This window comes from Ornithorhynchus anatinus, chromosome 9 (genome assembly GCF_004115215.2).
Source record: "Ornithorhynchus anatinus isolate Pmale09 chromosome 9, mOrnAna1.pri.v4, whole genome shotgun sequence".
NCBI classification, from domain to species: Eukaryota; Metazoa; Chordata; class Mammalia; order Monotremata; family Ornithorhynchidae; genus Ornithorhynchus; species Ornithorhynchus anatinus.
Window position 1 is genome coordinate 26,607,206 of NC_041736.1, and position 25,738 is coordinate 26,632,943.

At 47.1% G+C, this 25,738-nt stretch overlaps 1 protein-coding gene across 2 annotated transcripts in view; it reads right to left on the bottom strand.

Annotated features, from left to right (window-relative positions):
* Positions 1-2,273: 2,273 nt before the first annotated feature.
* Positions 2,274-25,738, bottom strand: part of TTL (tubulin tyrosine ligase) — a 64,574-nt gene continuing 41,109 nt past the window's right edge. Inside the window, exons 5-8 of one of the 2 annotated variants that reach the window (XM_029072187.1) lie at positions 19,974-20,243; positions 10,920-11,063; positions 10,529-10,579; positions 2,274-3,622 (exon numbers count right to left, since the gene is read on the bottom strand). In XM_029072187.1, coding sequence (XP_028928020.1) covers positions 3,508-3,622; positions 10,529-10,579; positions 10,920-11,063; positions 19,974-20,243 — 580 coding nt within the window. In that variant the 3' untranslated portion in view covers positions 2,274-3,507. The remainder of the gene's footprint in view (positions 3,623-10,528; positions 10,580-10,919; positions 11,064-19,973; positions 20,244-25,738) is intronic. The other variant, XM_029072188.1, reaches the window with a different exon arrangement.

A 25,738-nucleotide genomic window follows, 5' to 3' on the forward strand; every position in this document is an offset into this window, starting at 1 on the left:
ATCCAACCTGATTATCTTGTACACACTCCACCACTTAGTACACTGTCTGTCACATAGTAAGCGCTTAAATGATATAAAAACTCAATCTAATATTTATTGAGTGCTTGGTGTGTGGAGAGCGCTGTATGAAGTACTTGAGAAAGTACAATATAACAGAATTGGTAGGCATGTTCCCTACTCACAACAAGCTTCTTGTCTAGAGGGGGATACCAAAATAAATCTAAATAACTGAGGACTGAGAGAGGGCTGAATTAAGGGTGCAATCCAGATGATGAGGTGATGCAGAAGAAAGTGAGAAAAGAGGAAATGAGGCTTTTACCAGGGAGGCCGCTTGGATTAGCTGTGTTTTTAAAAAGGCCGTGAAGGTGGGGAGAGTGGCCGTCTGTCGACACGAAGGGAGAAGGAGTTCCAGGCCAGGGGCAGGATGTGAGCAAGAGGTCAGGGGTGAGATAGATGAGATAGAGACGGAGTAAGTAGGTTGGCACTAATGGGGAGAAGGGTGTGGGCTGGGTTGTAGTAAGAAATGAGGGAGATGAGGTAGGAGGGGGCACGGTGATTGAATGCTTTAAAGCCAATAGTGAGGAGCTACTGTTTGATGCAGAGGTGGATGGGTGACCACAGGAGGATCTTGAGGCGTGAGGAAATGTGGACTAAATGTTGCCGTAGAAAAATAATCCGGGCAGCAAAGTATGGACTGGAGTGGGGAGAGACAGGAGGTGGGAAGGAGGCTGATGCAGTAATCAAGGTGGGATAGAATAAGTGCTTGGATTAATGGGACAGCGGTTTGGATGGAAAGAAAAGGGCAGACTTTAGCTATGCTGCGGAGGTTGAATTGACCGAATCTAGTGACAGACTGAATATAGGGATTGAATGAGAGACATGAGTCGGGGATAATGCCAAGATTACGGGTTTGTGGGAAAGGAAGGATGGCGATGCTGTCTACAGCGATGGGAAAGTCAGGGGAGGATGGGGTGGGAAGGTGAGCGCACGTTAAGTTTGAACATGTTAAGTCTGGACATGTTTTGGACATAACTCTGTGTCAGCGGGACATCCAAATAGAGATGTCCTAAGGGCAGGAGGAAATGCAAGACCACAGAGAAGGAGAGAGATCAGGGTTGGAGGTGTAAATTTGAGAAATCCATTGACTTGAAGACTTGCTCAAATCCACACAATAGCAACTATAATGATAATAGTAATAATATCGCTTGCTTTGTACTTACTACGTGCCAGGCACTCTGAGTGCTGGGGTAGACACAATAATTGCAAATTAAACAGTCCTCATCCCACATGGGGCTCAGAGTCTAAAGGGGAGGGAGAACAGGTATCCTACTCCTATTTTACAGATGAGGAAACTGAGGCACAGAGAAGTTAAGTGAGTTTCCCAAGGTGACCCAGCAGGCAAGTGACAGAGTTGGAATTAGAATCCAGCACTCCTGACTCCCGGGCCTGTGCTCTTTCCATTAGGCCCTGGCCTCGCTCACTGGACCAACCAGTTTTGGTTGCTTGGGTTGAATTTGAGAGCACCCCCCAACAATTATGGGGAGGATGTAAGACAGGCTGGGGTCAGAATTCCTGCATAAGTGGAAATACATACCCAGGAGAGAAGATCCTTGCGAACTGCCCAATGAATAAGGGGAAAGGAAATCAGGGGCTGCCCGTACAGCCTCACCACTCTCACTTTTCCAAGAGGGAAGGGGAAGAGTTCCCGGATGTGCCAAAACTGCAATTCAGCCTTTTGCCAGTCCCAGGGATAGGGTTCAGAGACACCTTCCTGGGATAAAATCAAAAGTTTTCTAGAGACTCGGAAAACAGCAGGGGAAAGTGACAAAAAGGTAGGTTTCCAGTTCACCTGAACAGAACCGCTACTAACAGAATCAGGAAGAGGAGCCATCAATACCTTCACCCGAAAGGGAGTTCTGTTGACATCCTGAATCCAAGATCAACTTTGGGGACTGGTCCGGGTTGTCCATCATCCAAGCAATCCCGAGTGAAAATTAGTTCGAACAAATCACTCTTATTCTTCTTGCAAGTTGCCCTGTTTTCATTAATAATAATAAAAAAATCCCCGACTGAAGAAGCTTCAATGTTTTAGTTAGGCCTGTGAGCCTCAGAACTGAAATGCACAGCAGCAAAAAGAAAGAGGACATTTTTCTAAAAAGATCTTTCTCATATTAGACCAAAGGGCCAGGGGTGAGGTTTTGAACATTATTAACAGGGTACATTCAATCACTTTTACTCATTGTTACAATAACAGATGAAACACTCAACACGGATGAGATCTGTAACATTTACTCTGCTTCTATTCCGGCCTCCTTTCTAGTCTTTCAAAGAGACAGAACAAAGAGACATAGTTGACTTGGTCAGATCCAAATACAGTTGGATCTTAATGTCAAAAAAAACCCAAAACATAAAAAAGTAGGCCCTTCAGGAGAAGGTTACCTTTAAAAATCACCAGGCTTTTTTTTTTCCTCTTCCTGATTTATTTGTCATAGACTCAATGACTAACAGTGCTCTGCAGCCTCAGGTAATTAACACTCTGCTGACTTCCCGGGTGAAAGAAAAACCGATGCCCCTGATCTGGAGGACAGCACATTGCTTCTGTGTGAAAATGAAAAGACGGCAGCTCTTCCTCCTGGAGACTTGGAAAACATCAGCAGTGGAAAAAGTGACAAAAAGGGAAGTTTTCAGGCACCCTATTTAGTCAAAGTAGATGGAAAAAACCCCCAAACAAAGCAAGCTCTCAACCTGGAGAGAAAGATCTGAGCATCATCACTTGTTAGCTACTGATATGGGCGTAGGGAAGAGGGAGACATTTTATCTTTTAGAGACATCAGAAGCAAAGAACTATACTGTTTTCCTTAAATCTGTTTGAGAATTTCCTTATTCTGATAGAGCACTGACTCGCAAGGAGGGGGATAAGAGATGCTCTCCTCATCCTGAAGCTGAATTTGTGGCTCTGAGAACAGGTCAGGCCTGCGGCTGCTGAGTTAGGTTACTGTCTTCTTCCCGCTAGCTAACTATGAGGCTCTGAGGAGTCCAGACCTCCTGGAGCAAGAGAGCTAGCTGCTAGGAATGGGCTAAGGCACTAAACCTGCAGCAAGTGGAAAAACATTGCATAACAAAGGGCCAAGCTTCTAGGATAAGGGACGGAGGAAGGCAGATTCTACTTATGAAACTGCCTCGGTGGTTTGTTGTTTTTTTTGAAGACGTTTTAAAGGACAAGAAGCATGACATCATCGATCCCTGGTTGTTGTTTTTTAATCCTATTTGACTATCATCCCAGAGATGGGGGTTCAGCTTCCCAGCTGCCCAGGCTGGGGCTGGAGCACCCTGGGTTTTTCTAGCGTCCTCTTTGGGAGTCTCCTTCTGTCTCCTTCCACCCTTATGCATTGGAAGAAGTTCTTCTTTCCCCACATGTGGCGTGAAATCATTTTACCCCCTCGTGCCATTTCCCTCCTTTCGAGTTGGCAGTTCTCCATTCCCAGGATGTCCGGGCCGGTCGTGTTGTCACAGCTTGATGAACACCGATTGCTGGCTCTGCTTCGGCCTGGGTTCAGAGAGGGGAAAGACACTGGATATGGCTATATCCACTATTCCTTGGCAGAGCTCTCCATACAATTTCCTGGAAGAGAAAAAGGTCGTCGTTATTAGGCGTCCAACCCAAAACCTACCCAAACGCCAAAACCAATCTATCGATCATATCTATGGAGTGCTTGCTGCGCAGAGCACTACACTAAGCCCTGGGAGAGTACAACAGAGCACAGTTGGTAGATCCGTTCCCTGCCCGCGACTGGCTTAGAGTCTAGATGGGGAGATGGACATTAATATAATAAATTACGGTTACATACGTAACTGATGTAACCCTGATGTCTTCTCTCCAGCTGGACTCTTCCCCTCCCCTCCCATCTTCCTTCCTGCTCTCCTCCACTGGTCTCCTACCCACCATGACAAGTGGTGGGCGTATCAGGTCCCGAGCAGAGGATGGTGTCCCCACTCCTCGCGCCCAGAAAGCTGGGCAGGGTAAATCAGATGGCTTCCTTGTTGTAGTGGTAGAGATGATATTAGTATAGTAGTTATATCATGGTTATAGTACGCAAGAATATAGTATAGTTATATTATAGTCACAGTAAAAGTGGGATGGTAGTTGAGAAGCAGCATGGTCTAGTGGCAAGAGCCCGGGCTTGAGAGCTGGAAGACGTGACTTCTAATCCCGGCTCCACCACTTGTCTGCTGTGTGACTGTGGACAAGTCACTTCTCTGTGCCTCGGTCACCTCATCTGGAAAATGGGGATTAAGACTGGGAACCCCATTTGGGACAGGGACTGCGCCCAACCTGATTACCTTGTATTTGCCCAGCGCTTAGAACCTAGTAAGTGCTTAACAAATACCATGCTAATTATTACTGTAACTGCTGTAAGGGCTGTTGGAGGGGCGAATAAAGGGTACAGATCCAAGAGGCAGAGGTGATGCTGAAGGGAGTGGGGAGAAGAAGAAATACGGGTTTACCAGGGAAGGCCCCTGGGAGGAGAGGGTGCTTTTAATGAGGCTTTGAAAGGGGTTAATAATAATAATAATGTTGGTATTGGTTAAGCACTTACTATGTGCAGAGCACTGTTCTAAGTGCTGGGGTAGATACAGGGGAATCAGGTTGTCCCATGTGGGGCTCACTGTCTTAAGTGACTTGCCTACAGTCACAAAGCTGCCAAGTGGCAGAGCCGGCATTCGAACCCGTGACATCTGACTCCCAAGCCCAGGCTCTTTCCACTGAACCATGTTGCTTCTCGTTGGTGTTGGGGGGAGAGTGATCGTCGGTCGGACACAAAGGGAGGAGGAGTCCCAGGACACAGGCCCGGACACGGGCAGGTTAGTTGAAACTGAGGTACAGTGAGGTTGGAACTAGAGGAGCAAAGTGTGCAGGCTAGGTTGTAGTAGGAGGGTGGGATGATCATCAAGGGCTTAAAGGGAGCAGGCTATGCCGAAGGGAGGGGGAGAAGGGGAAAAGAGGGTTTAGCTGGGAGGACTCTTGGAGGAGACATGATTTTACTAAGGCTTTGAGACTAACCGTCTGTTATATATAGAGAGGGAGGGAGTTTCAGGTCAGAGGCAGGAAATGGGCAAGGAACATGTCTACCAGTTCTGTTATGCTGAACCCTCCCAAGCGCTGAACACAGTTGTCCGCAAACAGTAAGGGCTCGATAAATCGGAGCGATGGATAAGTGAGGTTCAATGAGTAAGCTGGCATTTGAGGAGCAAGGTGAGTGGACCGGGCAAGCTGAGGTAGGAGGGAGCGAGCTCGAGTGCTTTAAAGCCAGTGATAAGAAGTTTCTCTTTAAGGTAGACGGGCAAGGGCAGGCAACATTGGATGTTCCTGGGAAGTGCTCAGTACTTTCTCAGTATTAAGAAAGTTTAATAACAAGGCCAGCTAAGGGAATGATTTCTCAAAGGGAATGGAGTGGGAAGAGTCAGTGGGAAAGGATGCCCCCCAAAAGACTGTATTATTGCTGGGGCCATTGAAGGGGCTCGGGGAAGTCATCTCATCCAGGGATTTGAAGGTGGGGAGAATAGGAGTCTGTCATATAAGAAGGGGAAGTCAGTCAGTTAATCATATTTATTGAATGCTTACTGTGTACAGAATATACGTGGGAGAGTACAATATAACAGTAAACGGATACATTCCCAAGATTTCATTCCATCGTATTTACTGATTGCTTACTGTGTGCAGAGCACCAAGAATCGGTAACTGTACCTCAGAAGTGAACATAAAAAGAAGGATTTTGGCTTATGAAGAGTGCCAGGAGGAGCACAATTAAACGGCATTATTTTCTCAGGCACCATAGCGATGTGAATCCATCCCTATACGTTATAACCACATTACTGGGAATCTGTACAGCACTTTCACTTTTCCACAGTGTTTTTAAATAATTTAGTCCATTTATTCCTTACAATATCCCTGGTAGGTAGAGAAAGGAAGGTATTATTGCCGCCATTTTACAGACGCAGAGACAGAGATTATGGGATTTTCTGGAAGTCACACAGGAAGCCAACAGCAGAACTGGGACCAGAACTCAGGTTTCCTAACTCTCAGATCTGTGCTCTTTCCTTTTTTGCCAAACTGCTTCTGATGAGGCCTGTTTAAGGTCGGGGGCACCTTGTATCTTGGACTGAAGGAGCCCTTCTTTCTAAAACAAATATTCAGAGCCTCAGTCAAGTGCTCTGATTAAAAAAATCTCAAAAGACCGTGCAGTTAAACTCCACAAAATCAATCTGTGACATTTATTGAGTGCTATGTGCAGAGCACTGTACTAAGTGCTTGGGGGGGGCAGGTAAGACAAAGCAAATAGACACAATCCCTGACTTGATGGCGTTAATAGTCTATCAGCGGCAAGAGATGCTAAAATAAATTACAGCTAGGGGAAGACACAAAGTATGACATACATAAATGCTGGGATGAGGTGTCGAGGGGTGAATATCTAGAGGGCGTGAATTCAAGTGCATTAAAAGGGGGAAAATAGGGAGATGAGATTAGTCCGGGAAGACTTCCTGGAGGAGGTACGATTTTAGCAGGGCTTTGAAGATGGCGAAAACGATAGTCTGTTGAATATGAAGGGGAGGAACAGTTTTTTTTAATGGTATGTGCTCAGGAGAAGCAGTGTGGCTTGGTAGATAGAGCTTGGGCCTAGGAGTCAGGAGGACTTGGGTTCTAATTCTGGCTCCCCCATTTGTCTTCTGTGTGACCTTGGGCAAGTCATTTCACTTCTCCGGCCCTTAGTACCTCATTTATAAAATGGCGATTAAGAGGGTGAACCCCACGTGGGACAGGGACTGTGTCCAACCAGAATAAATTGTTTCTACCCCAGCACTTAGAACAGTGCTAGGTACATAGTAAGTGCTTAACAAGTACGTTATTATTATAACTATGTGCCAGGCACTGTATTAAACACTGGGGTAAATAGAAGCTAAATCAATCAACCATATTTATTGAGTGTTTATTGAACGCAGAACACTGTACAAAGTACTTGGGAGAGTAAAATATAATAGAGTTGGTGAACACATTCCCTGCCCACAGTGAGCTTACAGTCTTGAGGGGAAGACAGACATTAATATAGATATATTATCAATATATCTATACTATAGGAAATGAGAAATATAGGAATATAGAGAATTAGAGAATATATATATATATATATAAATAGAGAGAATATAGAGAATATTCTATATATAGAATATAGAGAAATAGGAAATGAGAAATATAGGAAATGAGGGCTTAGTCAGGGAAGGCCTCTTGGAGGAGGTGTGACTTTAATAAGGCCTCGAAAGTGGGGAGAGTGATCATCTGTTGGACGTGAAGAGGGACAGCGTTCCAGGACAGAAGCGGGACGTGGGTGAGAGGTCGGCAGTGAGATAGATGAGATTTAGGGAGAGTGAGTGGGTTGGCATTAGAGAAGTGTGCAGGCTGGGTTGTAGTAGGAGAGCAGCAAGGTGAGGTAGGAGGGGGCAAGATGATCGAGGGCTTTAAAGCCGATGGTAAGGAGTTTCCTGTTTGATGCAGAGGTGGATAGGCAAACACTGGAGGCTCTTGTTCATGGATTGAACATTTTTGTAGAACAATGATCTGGGCAGCAGAGTGAAGTACAGACTAGAGTGGGGAGAGACAGGCGGCAGGGAGGTCAGCAAGGAGGTTGATATAGTTATCAAGGCAGGATAGGATAAGTAGTTGGATGAAGATGGTAGCAGACTGGACGGAGAGGAAAGGGGAGATTTTAGCGATGTTGCGATGGTAAAACCAACAGGATTTAGTGACAGGCTGAATATGTGGATTGAATGAGAGAGATGAGTCGGGGATGATCAGGTTGGACACAGTCCATGTCCCAGTGGGGCTCACAGTCTTTATCCGCATTTTATAGATGAGGTCACTGGGGCACAGGGATGTGGCTTGCCCGAGGTCACACAGCAGATAAGCGATGGAAGCGGGAATAGAACCCAGGTCTTCAGACTCCCTCGTCCATGCTCTTTCCATTAGACCATGGCTACTTCCAGGCAGTTTTCACATTTGTGGAAATTTTGCACGAGCTATCCCAGCCACGATATTGGGGTAAAACTGATCCTGAAAATGATGGTTATTTGTTAAGCGCTTACCACTGTTCTAAGCACTGTGGTAGATACTGGTTATTCATTCAGTCGTATTTATTGAGTGCTTATTCTGTGCAGAGCACTGTACTAAGTGCTCGGGAGAGTGCAAAATAACAATATGCCGACACATTCCCAGCCTGCAATGGGCTTATGGGCTAGAGGGGGAAGCAGACATTAATACAGATAAATAAATTGCAGACATAAGTGCTGTGGGGCTGGGAGAGGGGAGGAATAAAAGGAGCAAATCAGGGCGACGCAGAAGGGACCGGGAGAAGAAGAGAGGAGACCTCAGTCATGGAAGGCCTCCTGGAAGAGACGAGCCTTCAGTAAGGCTCTGAGGTGGAGGAGAGTCACTGTCTGTCGGATTTGAGTTCCAGGCTAACGGCAGGACCTGGGGAAAGGGTCGGTGATGAGATAAACAGGACTGAGGTACAGTGATAAGGTTAGCATTAGAGGAGGGAAGTGGGGCGGCTGGGTTATAGTAGTAGAGTAGCAAGGTGAGGTAGGAGGGTTGAATGCTTCGAAGCCAACCATTTGGGGGTTTCGTTTGAGGCGGAAGTGGATGGGCAGCCACTGGACTCTCATGAGGAGTGAGGAAATGCCTGGAACATTTTTGTGGACTGGAGTGGAGAGAGACAGGACACTGGGAGGTCAGAAAGACGGCTGATCAAGGAGGGGTAGGATGAGTGTCTGTATTTCCATGATAGCAGCTTGGATGGAGAGAAAAGGGAAGATTTTAGTGATGTTGTGAAGGTGGAGCCGACAGGATTTAGTGACGGATTGAATACGCGGGGGGGGGGGGGGGATAAGAGAAAGGGGTCAAGGGAAATGCCAAGATTACGGGCTTGTGAGACAAGGAAGGATAGTGGTTTTGTCTACAGTATAGCAGCAAGGTGCAGTGGATAGAACTCGGGCCTGGGAGTCAGAAGGTCATGGGTTCTAACCCCTACTTGTCTGTCAGGTGACTTTGGGGAAGTCACTTCACTTCTCCAGGCCTCATTTACCTCATCCGTAAAATGGAGATTGAGACTGGGAGCCAGTGGAAAGAGCATGGGCTTGGGAGTCGGAGGTCATGGGTTCGAATTCTGGCTCCGCCACTTGTCAGCTGTGTGACTCTGTGGGCAAGTCACTTCACTTCTCTGTGCCTCAGTGACCTCATCTGTAAAATGGGGATTAAAAACTGAGAGCCTCACATGGGACAATCTGATTACCCTGTATCTACCCCAGTGCTTAGAACAGTGCTCTGCACATAGTAAGCGCTTAACAAATACCAACATCATTATTATCATTACATGGGGGACAGGGACTGTGTCCAACCCCGTTTCCTTGCATCCACCACAGCGCTTAGTGCAGTTCCTGGCACATAGTAAGCATTTAACAAATACTATAATTATTCTTATTACTGCAATTTGGGTTAGAAGATAAGAAGCTCTATTTTGGACATGTTAAGCTTACGGTGACGGGAGGACACCCACGGAGAGACGTCTTGAAGGCGGGGGGGGGGGGATGTAGATGGAGAATAGAGGTGTCCCAGAACTGAACCTTGAGGGACCCTCCCAGTTAAGGGGTGGGAGGCAGTGAAGGAGCCCATGAAAGAGACTGAGAATAAGTGGTCAGGGAGATAGAAGGAGAAGCAGGCAGTGTCAGAAGCCAAGGTTGGATAACATTTCCAGGAGAAGGGGGTGGTCCACAGTGTCGGTGACAGCTGAGAGGTCGAGGCGGATTAGGATGGAGTAGAGGCCTTTGGATCTGGCAAAAAGGAGATCATTGGTGACCTTTGAGAGGGCAGTTTCTGTGGAGTGAACTGGACGGAAGCCAGATTGGAGGGGATCAAGGAGAGAATCGGAGAGGAATAAGACTGGATCTAGTCCCTCGGCCCACAGGGCTCACAGTCCAAGTACAGGGTTAGATTGGGTATGGAATCCCCATTTTACAGCTGAGAAAACTGAAGCATAGAGAAGCTAAGTGATTTGCCCAAGGTCACACAACAGGCAAGTGGCAGAGCCCAGGTCCTCTGATTCCCAGGTCCAATATTTTTTCCACTAGTCCATGTTGCTTCCCCTCTGAATGGCTAATTAGTTTTAACTGAGAAGCAGTGTGGTCCAATGGAAAGAGCATGAACCTGCCACTTACCTGTTGTGTGACCTTGGTCAAGTGACTTAATTTCTCTGTAACTCAGTTTCCTCATCTGCAAAATGGGGATTCGATACCTCTTCTCCCTTCCTCTTAGACTGTGGGCATCCTGGGAGACAGGAACTGTGTCTGATCTGCCTATGCTGTATCTACCCCAGCGTTTAGTTTACCGCACGTGCCAGATAGTGAGCGCCTCCCGAATATCACTGTTATCATAATTATCCTATCTTGAAATGGCAAGTTTCAGTGCTTCTACCAGACACACCTCCAATCAGTGCTATATCCGGGGAAGGGGGACGCCATCCTTGCCCATCCTCTGAAATCCAAGAGAGAGAGAGAGGACATATCTAAGGGCCAGTGGGTTTGAAAGGTGAAGGAATCTCATCTCCGTTTTCAGTCAGATTTTAAAAAACGGAGCCATGAATTCTCTGGCCCCGGACTCGCGGGCCGTCTCACTGTTTCCGCTTGCAGAAGGAAGGATTTTCTGTAACATCCAACTAGATGACAGTGGAGTTCAGCCTCCCGCTCTGTGTATATGCCGCGGTCTCTCGCACAGGCAATCCTCAGGAGATGAGCTTGCTTTCCAGCCCCAGCCATCACCCCCCCCCCCCACCCACCTCAGGGTATCTCGGATCCATGGCTTTGCCAAGACTTACTGGGCACAGGCTGGGGCTCCGTTGACTTCAATGAGCCAGACCTTCAGTTCCGCATCAACCATAAAGTCAAAGCCAAAGAGTTGGAAGCTCTGGTAGTGAAGATGCTTAGTGCTGATTGCAGGTTCTATACACGTAAGGCAGCTTCTGTCAAGTGGAAAAAAAGGGTGCTAGTTTAAAACCCCCACAAAGGCTCATCGGGACGAGTATACATTTCTCACTGCATATTTAGTAGTGATTAAAATTTTTATTTTCTATTAAATAGTCTAATTTTATTAAGGTGAATAGAAACTAATGGGTTTGCTTATTCCCTTTTCTATAGTTATTACCTCCCCAAATCATTAGATAACCATACAGCTTTTAAAATGCAGAATATGTTCACGCCATAAACAAAGAATGCCATGCAACATCACTCCAGTGCCTTTAACAGAGAAAAGTACAGAAAAGATCGCATCATCATACTCTAGGTCAGATACTCACGGCTCAAAGTATCTCTTCAAACTATTACAAAGCAGAGCCTCTCATCGTAATCGCTATTTTTTCTCATGATCTCACAGTGTGGAAATGATTTTTGGTAAAAATTAATTTAAAAAAAATTGTTCTACCCCCAGTGAATGACACCTATTTCCTTCCCCAGCCGGCAAGTTATCAGTATTTGAAAGTAGCTGTGGTAATACGATCATTCAGGAAATACGAACAGTGGATGAAACACCACAATGAGACCTGGGGAGTAATGCAAGAATAATGATTCATTCAGGCAGTGGTCCACAGAGGGCTCAGATTCTAGGGGTGGGAGAGGAGAGGGAAAAGAATCACAGGATAATCAAGAAAAACAACCATTCAATATCAAACACAGACTAGTGGGTAAAGCCCAGGTCTGGGAGTCAGAGGATCTGGGTTCTAATCTCTGCTCCGCTACTTGTCCGCTATGCGATCCCAGGCAAGTCACTTCACTTTGATTAAGACTGTGAGCGCCAAGTGGGACATGGACTGCGTCAAACCGGATTATCTTCTATCACCCCAGTGCTTAGTACAGCACCTGGCACACAGTAAGCACTTACAGGTCATTTAGGAAAAAAACAACCAGCAGCTTTTCCAGGCACCCCTCTGCTTCAGGCACCCAGAATCTTACAGTTGGTCCAGAGGAAGGTACCAGGAACCCAGTTATTCATTAGGATGACGAGCAGAGGGGTGGGAATAACAGAAAATCCTCCAGAGATGGGGGAGTAAATTTATTGATGCAAGTTAAGTTGAGCACTTATCATATGCAGCACTTAGGGGTGTAAGCAAAACAATCTCAAGTATCCTTTTACCTTTCTCTTCCTTCTCCCCTCCATTTTTTTCTTTTTCTCTTTCTTCTCCTGCTCCCCTTGTTGTTAGATTTAATTTTCTACGTAATAGCCACTTCTCTGCTTTTGGGTTGCAATGATTATGTGAAAAAAGTTAGGCAATTATGCAATTAAATACAATATTTTATTTAGTACCCCTGGATGCAATGTACGGTGCTACTTGGGAAATACAACGAAGGCAAGTGCCATTCCCTGCCCAAAAAGATCTCAGAGTCTAAATAATTGAAGGTACAATTAAATGATAATTGAAGGTACAATTAAATGCAGGAATCAAGGATGAGTTTAAGTGAATAAGTGCTACGTAGGGCTGACAAGTTATGACTTGAAATACCACGAATCAATCAGGAAGGCACGTTGGGGGAGGTGAGCTTTCAAGAGGGCTTTGCGTATGGGGGAGGCTGTGGGTTGATGGATATTTGTGGGTAGAAGCAGTGTGGCTCAATGGATACAGCACAGGCCTGGAAGTCAGAAGGACCTCGGTTCAGCCACATGTCTGCCGTGAGACCTTGGGTAAGTCACTTAACTTCTCTCAACCCGAGTTGTCTCATCTGTAAAATGGGGATTAAGCGTGTGAGCCCCATATGGGAGAGGGACAGTGTCCACCCTAACTTGTATCTACTACAGTGCTCAGAACGGCGTTCGGCACACAGCAAGCATTTAACGAGTATCATAATTATAATTATTAGTAGAGAGGTCCAAGCTGGGGGAAAAGCACGAGAAAGGGGATGGAGGAGGGTGAGTTGAAAGCTATAAAGTTATCTTGGGGGGAATGAATGAAGTGGGTTGGGGAGTGAAGAGAGCAGACACGTGATATGGAGTGAAGTGGAGGAGAGCCTCAAAACCATTTGCGGGGAACTTTGCTTGATGCGGAGGGACAAGGGAAGCCTGTGAAGTGTCTGGAGGAGTGGAGAGATGTGTGCCATCTTCCGGAAGATGATCCTTGCAGAAGTAGCAGAGATTGTAGAGAGAAGAAGGAGACCGGCAAGAAGGCAGATAAAACAGTCAAGTCATAATGTGACCAGAGTTGGTAACAGAGTAAAAACTCTCTGAGTAGAGAGGAAGGGGTGGATTCCGGAGATGCTGTGAGATACAACTTGGCAATAAGTTTGGAGGGAAATGAGAGACAATGAGGAGTCCAGGATAATCCTGAGTTTGCAGATTTGGGGGATGGGGAGGCTAGAGTTGTATTGATTGAGAGAGGAAAGTTAAGAGGAGTTTACCCAGGAGGGAAGCTGAGCAGGTTGGTTTTAGATGTGTTCAGTTTGAGGTGCAGGTGGGGCATCCAAATGAAGATATCCTGGAGACCAGAGGAAAAGCGGGATGGGACGGTAAATGAGAGGGAAATGTAGAAGTCACCTCTGCATAGTGGTGATAGCTGAAGCAGTGTGAGTGGATAAACTCCCAGAGAAAGTGGGTGTAGAGCACGAAGAGTAATAGGCCCAGAAAAGAGCCTCTGATCCACTGACAGGCAAGAGAGGCCATATAGGAGCCAGTAAAGAAAACCGAGAAAGGGAGGTAAGAAAGGTAGGCGAACCAGGTCAGTGCCATCTTGGCAAACCTGAGGCCTGAAAGTGTTTCATGGAGAAGGGAGTGGTCCACAGTGTCAAGAGCAGCTGAGAGCCTGAGTAGGATCAAGACAGAGTAGAGCCCACCAGTGACCTCAGAGAGACGGGCCGTGGCGGGTCGTAAGCCTGACTGTTCTGGGTCGAGAAGAGAGATAGCGAAGAGGAAGCGAAGGCAGTTAACGTAAATGATGTTTTTGAGGAGTCTGGATTGGAATGTAAGTAAGGGGAGGGGGCAAGAAGTGGAGGGGAATGTGGGATGGGGAGAGGCTTTTTATAGGAGACCTGGTCGTGTTCGAAGGCAGAAGGGAAAGAGCCGATAGAGAGTGAGATGATGAAATGAGGCAGGAAAGCAGAGCTTGGCCTAGCGGATAAAGCCTGGGAGTCAGTAGGCGATAAAGCCTGGGAGTCAGTAGGCCCTGAGTTCTAGTCCCAGCTCTGCCACTTGTCCGCTGTGTGACTTTGGACAAGTCACTTCACTTTTCTGCACCTCAGTTAGCTCAGCTAATAAAATGGGACCCATAAAATGGGACCCATATGGACTGTGTCCAACTTGATTACTCTGTATTTACCCCGGCGCTTAGAACAGTGCCTGGCACAAGGTAAGTGCTTTAAATACTGAAAAATAAAAAAGAACGAGGGCAAGTACTCATAGCACTCTCTCCCAATCACTTAGGACAGTGCTCTGCACATGGTAGGCACTCAATAAATACAACCGACCGCCTGAAGATGTCTACACTGGGGAAGCACAGGGAAAAGTCCCTGAACAAGGGTTAGAGAGTTGGGATGGGGCGGCCCTGCTGGATCAGTACACAAAGGACCCCGATGACCATTCCCTCCAGCAACGCTGAGGTGTTATTGTGACTTTTGCTGACTTTAAGACATGAGATTTCCCACCAGCATCAGTAGAACACGTTCTTGAGTTCTTTTTCAGTAATCGAGGTTATTTTTGGAGCACTTACCGTGTGCAGAGTCCCAAAAAAAGCATTTGGGAGAGTATATTACAAAAGAGTTGGTGGACTCATTCCCTGGCCACAGAGAGCTTTCAGTAATGGAGTCAGTCACGTGCTCTCGCCTTATAAAAGTGGCATGCATTTTGAAATGTTGACTAGGGTAGGGGTGCGGGAGGGTCATGGACCAGCATATCTCACTGCACCACCTCAACGGGCGATAAGGACTGCATGTCACTGCTAAGCGACAAACCCACATCCCATCGTTGTCGATCATTGGGGTCTTTGCTGGGAAATCTTGGCAGCTGACCCTGCTGTGTTCTCATCCAGTTTCTCCACGGCTATAGAGTGAGAAAGCCACATTCACTGAACCAATCACTGGGGTCTGTATTGGGAAACTGTCCTCTCTTAGATCAGAGTACTGGAGATCAAAGGAGATGATTGGCTATGAAAGAGCCAGTTTTACAGCGGAATGGAAAAGAGCAAAATCTCCTCACTCTACTTACTCTCTTTCTGCCAGAAAGCTAAAACAGGGAGGCAGGGAGAATGTCTTTCCAGAAGCCTTCAATTCCCGGGCTAAGCTAATAGAGAGATGTGGAGGCTGAAGTTTTTTTTTTTTCAACCATCACCGTGTTTGAAAACAACTCAAGTGCCAAGTCATATTGACAGACGGATGCTTTAAACTCACGCTCAAATAAGTCCTAGGTGGTCCAGGATATTGGTTGCTTGGTCACTGAAGAGGCAGCAGGACTGCTTTATAGCACAGGGCTTCTGTCTGAGCAACCCTAATAATAACAATAATAATAATGATGGTGTTTGTTAAGCCCTTATTATGTTCCAAGCAAGCACTGTTCTAAGCACTGGGCCGGATACAAGCTAAGCAGGTTGTCCCACACAGGACTCACAGTCTTAATCCCCACTTTACAGATGAGGTCACACAGCAGACAAGTGGTGGAGGCGGGATTAGAATCCACATCCTCTGACTCCCAGGCCCGTCATGCTCTTTCCACTAAGCCACCCTGCTTGCCCTAACCCTACTTAGGAGTGCATCGCTCACCCTGAATAGAAAAGGCCACTATAAAAGGGACCTTTCAAAACCGCCTGCCTTAACCAAACCCAGCCCACTGGGAAACCCAAACTGGCGAGCTGCATATATCTGTGGTGCCAAAACCAGCAGGGAAAAAAAGGGACTCAAACTAAGAAAATAACCATTGTGCTGGGGAACGTCAGGATGCTCCATGATGACGGAAGTAGGCATCGGCCTATAAGAAGAACAGCTCCGGCAGAGCGAGAACTGCCTGGACACGGAGTTGATAACGCAGCACAACGCGAGACCAGCCTAACTGATGAAGGGCAGTGCCCAGAAGTACGCTCTGGGCACACCTCCTCTTGGAGAGGTCTTCCCTCTTCAGAGGATGCCTCTCAGGAATTAGATATTAGTCACTATAGCCAGCCTCCCATGATCTGTCCAGGGGTATAAATGATGGAACTTCCCCTTCCCCTGCAATAAAAGCACTTCTGCCTCCAAAACGACTAACCGCAACGAATAGGAAAGTTTCCACAGAGGTTTGGACCAAATCATTGCAGACGTGCCAATTCCAAGAGAAATTAATTGTAATATTCCATTTCGATGCCAGAGCTCGAAGTGATGTCCATAGATGGAGGAAAGGCTTCGGGCTGCATGGGGTGGGCACGAAACAGCAGCAGATGGTCTTCATTTGCTGCGTAAGTGGCTAAATGCCACCACACAATTACAAGCCCATCTTCCAAGCGAAAGGAAAAATCCTGGGTGCGTCTTCAGTCCAGACAGTGGCATCTTATTGATTATATCCTTGTGTTGCAGAAGGACCTCACCTCAAAGATGTTCAGATCACAGCAGCCATGCGTGGAGCAGAAGAGCGCATGACCCACAGTCTCATATGCTCCCCAACCAAAACGTCCTTAGAACGACTGCAACACAGACTACCTGGCTGCCAAACCACTAGAGCACCCAAATGTTCGGCTCCGGGAGGAGGAAGATGGCCACAAGCCACTCCGCGACGTTATGGCAGTAGCCCGGCTAAGAAAGAGAATCAAACGGCAATCACCAACATACGACATTCTCCGGGGCAGCTGTCGATACAGGGGCTCGGCTGAGAGAAAGCACCAAAACAGGTTCAGGCAAATGACTTGGAAATCAAAGGTCTGCTCCACCACACATTGACTGCACCAGCAGCATCTTGGGGCAGTCAATGAATCGATGGTATTGACCGAGTGCTAACTCTGTGCAGATCCCTATACAAAGTGCTTGGGAGAGTGTAAGAGGGTCGGTAAACGTGTTCCCCTACAAGGAGTCTGCAGTCTAAAATCAGAGTAACTCCCCTAGACGTCTGCTTGGGGTGGGCCGAGTGAGGTCTGTGAAAATTATATAGGGGAAGAAAATATTTAGAAATCTTGGCGTGGGCTCCATGCTTTTCTGGTGTCCCTAGGGCTGCAGAGATCATTTCTGCCAAGCTACGTTTCCGGCTGAAGCTAGAAGGCAATTCAAGTAGTGAATAGGAGACAGAGCCTATAGCTGAGAAGCAGCATGGCCTAGTGGAGAGAACATGGGAGTCAGTGGCTTGGGTTCTAATCCCCATCCTGCCACGTCTACCGCGTGACCTCGGGTAAGGCACTTCACTTCTCCATGACACTGTTACCTTATCTGTAAAATGGGGATGAAGACCGAATCCCCCTTGAGACATGGACTGGGTCCAACCTGCTTAGCTTGTCTCTAACCTAGCACCTTAGGACAGTGCCTGGCACATAGAAAGGGCTTAACAAATACCAAAAACAGAACATAAACACTTTCAAAAACCGGAGCCATGGTTTTGCAAACCAAATTAAAGAGCATGATGTGAGAGGCAGTGGATGGAGAAAGCAATAGGGAGTCAAGGTACTCGGACAGCCAGGAAACCACAGACTTCTACATTATGTGGCCCTGGACTTGTCACCACGGTGCCTCGGAAGGACGGCGAGAGCTCCAGGCTCATCGGCGACAAGGAGGGAATCCAAAAATCATTCCCCTTTGCCAGTGGGAAAAATCAGGGCTGGGCAGCGGCCCCGATCCTCTTCGATTCATTCCCTGTGGAGCCAGGCCAGAGGACGCAACAGGAATGCTGGATGCAGGTGTTAGAATATGCTTTTGCACCTCTGGGAAACTCTTCCACCTCAGCAGACTTTGAGCATCATTCAAAATCCTGGAAACTAAACGCAGATGACACAGCACTGGGCAGGGCCTATAGATCCTGGGCTATGCCAGCATTTAGCGAACGGCTTGTCTTGGGATTTGATAACCTGTGACCATTCCGCTTGCCTCTTTTTCTCCTCACTGTCTTTTACCACTCGCATTCAGTGTAAATCCTGCTGGTCTCTCCCCTAAAATGTTTCATTCGTCCTCTCAGGGCTCTCCACCTTTACTATCAGCTGCTTGATAACTTTCGTCACATGCCTTCAAGTCATTCCCCTCTTTGGTCACTTACAAAGGGTTGTATATTTCATCTTTTTAAAATGCCATCCAGAATATATCATTTATCTCCTAAAGAACTTCCAACGGCTACCCACTGAACACCAACTCCAAAGAACTGGCTTCAAGGCTCTCCACCAGCTGTCTTCCCCTTCCCTATCTGTCTTCTTCCTTAGCTACGCCCATCTTATGTTCTTTGTTCCTCCCACATTAACCTCCTTCCATAAATGCCAGGAAGGTGGCTGCATATTGCAACATATGATGTACACGACTGAGAACGTGTTAAAAAATGACCCCAACAAAAGTAAATACATACATAATAGATAAGGTGGGTGATGAGACGGCAAAACGAAGAAGATGGAAGAGTTGGCTTTTTAGGAGAGTTGAAAATCAGTCAATAAAGATGGGAAACTACGCATTCTCACATGTTGGCCAATTGGGTATTCATCAATTTATGTCTCCTGTCTATTTTTCTCTCTAAAGATATTTGTTAATGCTTACTAGGTCCCAGACACTGTACTAAGCCCTGGGCAGATACAACATAATCGGGTTAGACACAGTCCCTTTCCCACATGGGGGCACAGAGCCTTAATCTCCATTTTACAGATGAGGTAACTGAGGCTCAGAAAAGGTCAAGGTCGCACAGTGTTGAGCTGGACTGGAACCCAGGTTCTTTGACTCCTTGGATCGTGCTCTTTCCACTAAGTCATGCTGCTTCTCCCCAGGAGATCACCTCCTTTAGACTGCAAAATCCTTAAGGTCAGGACTGTGTTGATTTTTCTTAGCTTAGTGCTCTGCACATAGCCAATGCTCAGTCAATACTGTTGAAGCTGGTAGTTATATCTATATTAATCAGACTGGATTTGCCTCTCTCCATTAGGCAGGAGGCTATAAAGAAATAATAATAGTAATAATGTTGGTATTTGTTAAGCATTTACTATGTGCCAAGCACTGTTCTAAGTGCTGGGGTAGATACAAGGTGATCAGGTTATCCCAGGTGGGGCTCACAGTCTTCAGCCCCATTTTCCAGATGAGGTAACTGAGGCCCAGAGAAGTCAAGTGACTTGCCCAGGGTCACAGAGCTGACAAGGGGCGGAGCCGGGATCAGAACCCATGACCTCTGACTCTCAAGCCTGGGTTCTTTCCACTAAGCCACGCTAGAATACATCAGATGAGAACAAACGCAATTTGCTGGAGCTTCAGAATGAACTACACTGAACGCTAATCCTGGTCTATAAGATGAGTGCTTTGGGATTTTTGCCAAATTTGACATTTCTTGATTGGGTGAGTTTCGCTCCAGGGCAACTTAAATCCCCTCCAGCTTCCTGTAAAAAAAAACATGTGGCATTCCGGGGTGTTTTCCTCTGCTTTGACCCAACAGGGCCTGTCGCCTCTGACATCCCTGTTGGGATTCCTGCTCCTTGCTCCCAGGAAAACACAAAGGAGGTGGAAAAAAATAGGGGGACAGAACATTTAAGGAGCATACATATTCATAATACTTGTTAGATTGATAAATTCTGAATTTCACCCAATTACCCACTGAAGGTAACGTCAACTGAGGTGAGTGGTTACTACCATGACTCACACCCTGTTCTTCCAGGCCACAGCCACCTCTAAGTTATGTCAGCTACCCACAAAAGAACGACCTGGCTCTCCAGTCACCTCTGACCTCATGACTGCAGAAATGTGTCAATGGAAAGACAGAAAATTACCTTATGATCTGTTTGATTTGCAATAAGATACTATTTTCCAAGGTAATGTTCAAAGCACTTGTTAGATACTGATTGAACTCCTCAAAGAACATCTCATTCCCCTCTTCGTACTTTCCGTAGTTTTTTGAATGTTCTTTCTGAATGCAGTGATTAGTCAGATGGCAGGTCTGATCCTGAAAATTTGTGATATTGTACGGTTCTGAAGAGGTTCGCAGCACGCCCTCTCTATAGAGGTAGATATTATATTGATGATCCACCAGGACCCAGCTCCTGCAAAGCAAAGAAAATCAGTCCATCTCCAGCCCACACATTGGCAAATCTGGGAGACCTATTTTCCCCCGTCTTGTTTTTAGCCTTATATATAGAGAGACATAGTTGGAATACTGGAGAAGAGTTGTTAAAAGGCGATGGTTTCTAAGGCTGAGCCACTGACCTACAATTTGCAAAATTAACTAAACCTTCAGTAATAGTTGAGGGGGGGCGGGGTAGACTCTGACTCAGAGGCAGGGAACAAAAGTTAACTGAATGAAAAGGAAAGCCCCTGGGGGACACCCTCATAACTGAGCTGACCGAGGAGGGAATGGTACCTCCCGGCCCCTTGGTGTGAGGTATCTGGTATTTGTATTTGGTGTGAGGTTGTTAACTTCAGTGGGAACTATCCAGTGACTCTTCTCCACCTTCTTTCTCACCCTAAGCTCATCTCTACACTGTAAGTTCATTGTGGCAGGGAATGTGTCTGTTTACTGCTATACTGTACTCTCCCAAACGCTTAGTACCGCACTGTGTAGACAGCATAAGCACTCAATAAATAGGATTGAACAAATGACTGAACTCCTTCTAGGACTCTCCCCAGTGATTCAGTCATCTTGGAAAACCTGCATTTCTGTCCTCTCCATCTTGCCCCACACTGACTTGCTCCGCTCCAGCCTCCCAACATCAATTATATTCTGGTTCCTGGGACAGAATTTTCTCTGAATCCTTAACCTAGGGCTTGTAGGCAGGCTGGGAAGCTGGCAGATAAGCACGGCTTCTTGGTCACTGTCACCTCAACCTCTCTTTCCACACATTGCTCTGGAGGGGGGAAACGTAAACGTAAACAATGAGAATTGGCTTTCAAATCGTGGACCTGCAGGCTGACCTGGGGGAGTTGGGCAATTACTCCAGGTTGGGTCTAGTCATCCACCTGGGTCACAACGGGGCTTCCAAGGGATCCTCCAATTACTCTGAGGCCTTTTCCCTTCTTGTTCCAGGCTCCATTTTTGGAGTTCTGGGTGCGAGGGCAAACCCTTAGGAGCTCTGTGGAGATCCAGCCCAGCTAGAGGAGTGGGCCTATTGGAGTGACCACACGGTTGCTGGGGTTACAGGCCTTCTCCACCCCCTGTTATGTAGGTCCCACATCACGGGGGAGGGGAGTAAGCGAGGAGGGCCAGAAAGTCAAGAGCCCCTGAGCTCTCACCTGCAGCTCACGCATCCCAGCTCTCCAGAGGAGTTTCAGGACATTTCTGGTTCAGGAACTGTGATTTTGCGCCCTAAACATGTGACCGTGGTGAACCTGGGAGCCTGTGGAGTTTGGCCTTATTCAACAGGTCTTGGCTTTCTAACTGACCGGGCAGCACGAATGGCAAGGGGACTCGATCGGCTCACCCCCTCCTACCTTCTATCACTGATTTCCCACTACAACCCAGTCGGCCCACCTTGATCCTCTAATGCCAACCTACTTACTGCTCAAGCCCATCTCGCCACCGAACACTCACCCAAGTCTGGAACTACCTCCCCCAGACCACCATTCTCCTCATCCTCCAAGTTTTATTAAAATCACGTTGCCTCCAAGAACCTTCTTCCCTGACTATGCCCTCGTTTCCCATAATCCTTCTCCCTTCTGGGTCACCTAGGCCCTTGGATCTGTACTTTTTAATCACTTGATATTCACCTCACTCTCAGCCCAATGGCACGTAAGTACATAACCACAATTTATTTAAAAGTCTGTCTCCCCTCCTAGACTGTAAGCTCCTCACGAGCAGAGAACATGTCTAGCAACTCTGTTGTACTGTGCTCTCCCAAATGCTTAGAACGGTGTTCTGCACATAGTAAGCACTCAATTAGTACCATTAATTGATTGACTGATGCAGGCAGAGAGTGGAGAAGCAGCGTGGCTCAGTGGAAAGAGCACGGGCTTTGGAGTCAGGGCTCATGAGTTCGAATCCCAGCTCTGCCACTTGTCGGCTGTGTGACTGTGGGCAAGTCACTTAACTTCTCTGTGCCTCAGTTCCCTCATCTGTAAAATAGGGATTAAGACTGTGAGCCCCAGTGGACAACCTGATTCCCCTATGTCTACCCCAGTGCTTAGAACAGTGCTCGGCACATAGTAAGCGCTTAACAAATACCAACATTATTATTATTATTTTTTTGGTGAATGGAATGACACCCTGGCAAAAACTCCTCACTATTGGCTTCAAAGCTCTACATCACCTCGCCCCCTCTTACCTCACCTCCCTTCTCTCCTCCTACAGCTCAGCCCGCACACTCCACTCTTCTGGTGCTCACCTCCTCACTGGGCCTTGTTCTCTCCCATCCCGCCATCGATCCCTGGCCCACGTCCTACCTCTGGCCTGGAACGCCCTCCCCTCCTCACATCCGCCAAACTAGCACACTTCTCCCCTTCAAAGACCTACTGAAAGCTCACCTCCTCCGGGAGGCCTTCCTGAGCCCCCCCATTCCTCTGCTCCTCCTCCTCATCGCCCCTACTCCCTCCCCCTGCCTACCCCTTCCTCTCCCCACAGCACTTCTGTATATATGTACATATTTTATTCTATTTATTTTATTAATGATGTGTATATAACCATAATTCTATTTATTTACAATGATGCTATTGATGTCTGTCTACTTGTTTGTTGTCTGTCTCCCCCACCTTCTAGATTATGAGCCCGTTGTAGAGTAGGCATTGTCTCTATCTGTTACCAAATTACACTTTCCAAGCGCTTAGCACTGTGCTCTGCACACAGAAAGCGCTCAATAAATATGACAATGAATGAATGGTGCTGATATCTATCTGATCTAGGAATGGAACAGTTCATCACTCATGTGAAACCACATAGCCTAGTGGAAAGAGCAGTCTTGGAAGTTAAGAGACCCGGGTTCTAATCCACTACTCGCCTGCTCTGTGACCTTGACCTTAAGGAAGTCTCCTGTTTCCTCATCTGTAAAATGGGAAGTAAATACCCGCTTTCCCAACATCTTAGACTTGAGCCCCATGTGGACCGAGGACTGTCTGATCTGTCTGAATTTACCGCAGAGCTTCGTACATAGTAAGTGCCTAACAGATATTTTCATTCTATCATTATTCAGCGGGTAGTAAACACACAGAATTCATTCCCACAAACTTCAAGAGGAATTCAGATAAATTCATGGATAAGGCGGCCAAAATGGGTTAGAACAAAGTTAGCAGTACAAGACGGTGTTTAGGATGGCAACAGGTGGAATAAAAGAGGTCAACAGAACAGTATAAAATATAAATAAGCATGCAGACTCAGAAGTCTCCAAAACTCGGAACCTTCAACAACAGTTGGTTGATAACAGGAGGCAGGTTGACAGAATACACACCTGAACACTTCTAAGAGCTTTTTAGCCAATTATGTTAAAGTTTCCACTGAATGGACACATACTATCCAGTGCTTAGTACAGTGCCTGGCACATGGTAGTAAGCGCTTAACAAATACCATCATCATCATCATCATCATCATCATTATTAGTAATAACAATGTGGGAACAAGGCTAAATAGAAAAATACAGATAAAATCAACCATTCAAATCAATAAAATCAATCAATACGTACTCTATGCAAAGCATTATACTAAATGCTGTACTATAGTTAGTGGACATGATCCCTGCCCTCAACGAGCTTCAATCAAGTGGGAGAGAAAGAAATGAAAACAAAATAACTGAAGGAGAAACAACAGAGGTCATCAATGATCTCTTCCTCATCAAGTCCAATGAACTCTATTTTATCCTAATCCTCGTTGACTTATTATTATTACTGTATCTGTGAAGTGCTTACTTTGTGCCGGGCACTGCACTAGGCGCTTGGACACTGTCCCTGTCCCACGCATGGGGCTCACAGTCTCAATCCCCATTTTACAAATGAGGTAACTATGGGACAGAGAAGTGAAATGACTTGTCCAGGGTCACACGGCAGACAAGTGGCGGAGCTGGGATTAGAACTATGACCTTTAACTGTTGGAGTTCCTCAAGGGTCAGTTCTTGGCCCTCTTCTGTTCTCCATTTACACTCCCTCTCCTCGGTGAACTCATTCGCTCTCACGGCTTTGACTACCATCTCTACGCAGATGACACGCAGATCTACATCTCCGCCCCTGTCCTCTCCCCCTCCCTTCGGGCTCGCATCTCCTCCTGCCTCCAGGACGTCTCCGCCTGGATGTCGGCCCGCCACCTAAAACTCAACATGAGCAAGACTGAGCTCCTCATCTTCCCTCCCGAACCCGGTCCTCTCCCAGACTTCTCTATCACCGTGGATGGCACGACCATCCTTCCCGTCTCTCAGGCCTGCGATCTCGGTGTCATCCTTGACTCGTCTCTCTCGTTCACCCCACACATCCTATCCATTACCAAGACCTGCCGGTTTCACCTCTACAATATCGCCAAGATCCGCCCTTTCTTCTCCACCCAAACGGCTACCTTACTGTTACGGGCTCTCGTTATATCCTGGCTAGACTACTGTGTCAGCCTTCTCTCTGACCTCCCTTCCTCCTCTCTCGCCCCGCTCCAGTCTATTCTGCACTCCGCTGCCCGGCTCATCTTCCTGCAGAAACGATCTGGACATGTCACTCCCCTTCTTAAACAACTCAGTGGTTGCCTATCAACCTCCACTCCAAACAAAAACTCCTCACTCTAGGCTTCAGGGCTCTCCATCACCTTGCCCCTTCCTACCTCTCCTCCCTTCTCTCTTTCTACCACCCACCCGCGCACTCCGCTCCTCCGCCGCCCACCTCCTCACCGTCGCTTGGTCTCGCCTATCCCGCCGTCGACCCCTGGGCCACGTCCTCCCGCGGTCCTGGAACGCCCTCCCTCCTCACCTCCGCCAAACTGATTCTCTTTCCCTCTTCAAAACCCTACTTAAAACTCACCTCCTCCAAGAGGCCTTCCCAGACTGAGCTCCTCTTCTCCCTCTACTCCCTCTGCCACCCCCCCTTTACCTCTCCGCAGCTAAACCCTCTTTTTCCCCTTTTCCCTCTGCTCCTCCACCTCTCCCTTCCCATCCCCACAGCACTGTACTCGTCCGCTCAACTGTATATATTTTTGTTACCTTATTTATTTTGTTAATGAATTGTACATCGCCTTGATTCTATTTAGTTGCCATTGTTTTTACGAGATGTTCTTCCCCTCGACTCTATTTATTGCCATTGTTCTCGTCTGTCCGTCTCCCCCGATTAGACTGTAAGCCCGTCAAACGGCAGGGACCGTCTCTATCTGTTGCCGACTTGTTCATCCCAAGCGCTTAGTACAGTGCTCTGCACATAGTAATCACTCAATAAATACTATTGAATGAATGAATGAATGACCTTAGTACTCCCAGGCCCGGGTTCTAACCGCTACGCCATGCTGCTTCTCTCACTAGCCACTGAGGACCACCCCCTTCTCCTGGAAACATGATCTAAGCTTGGTTTTACTGACCCTGAATCTCTCCTGGTTCTCCTTCTATCCCTCCGGCTGCTACCTTTCGGTCTCTTTCGTAGCCCCACCTCTGCCTCC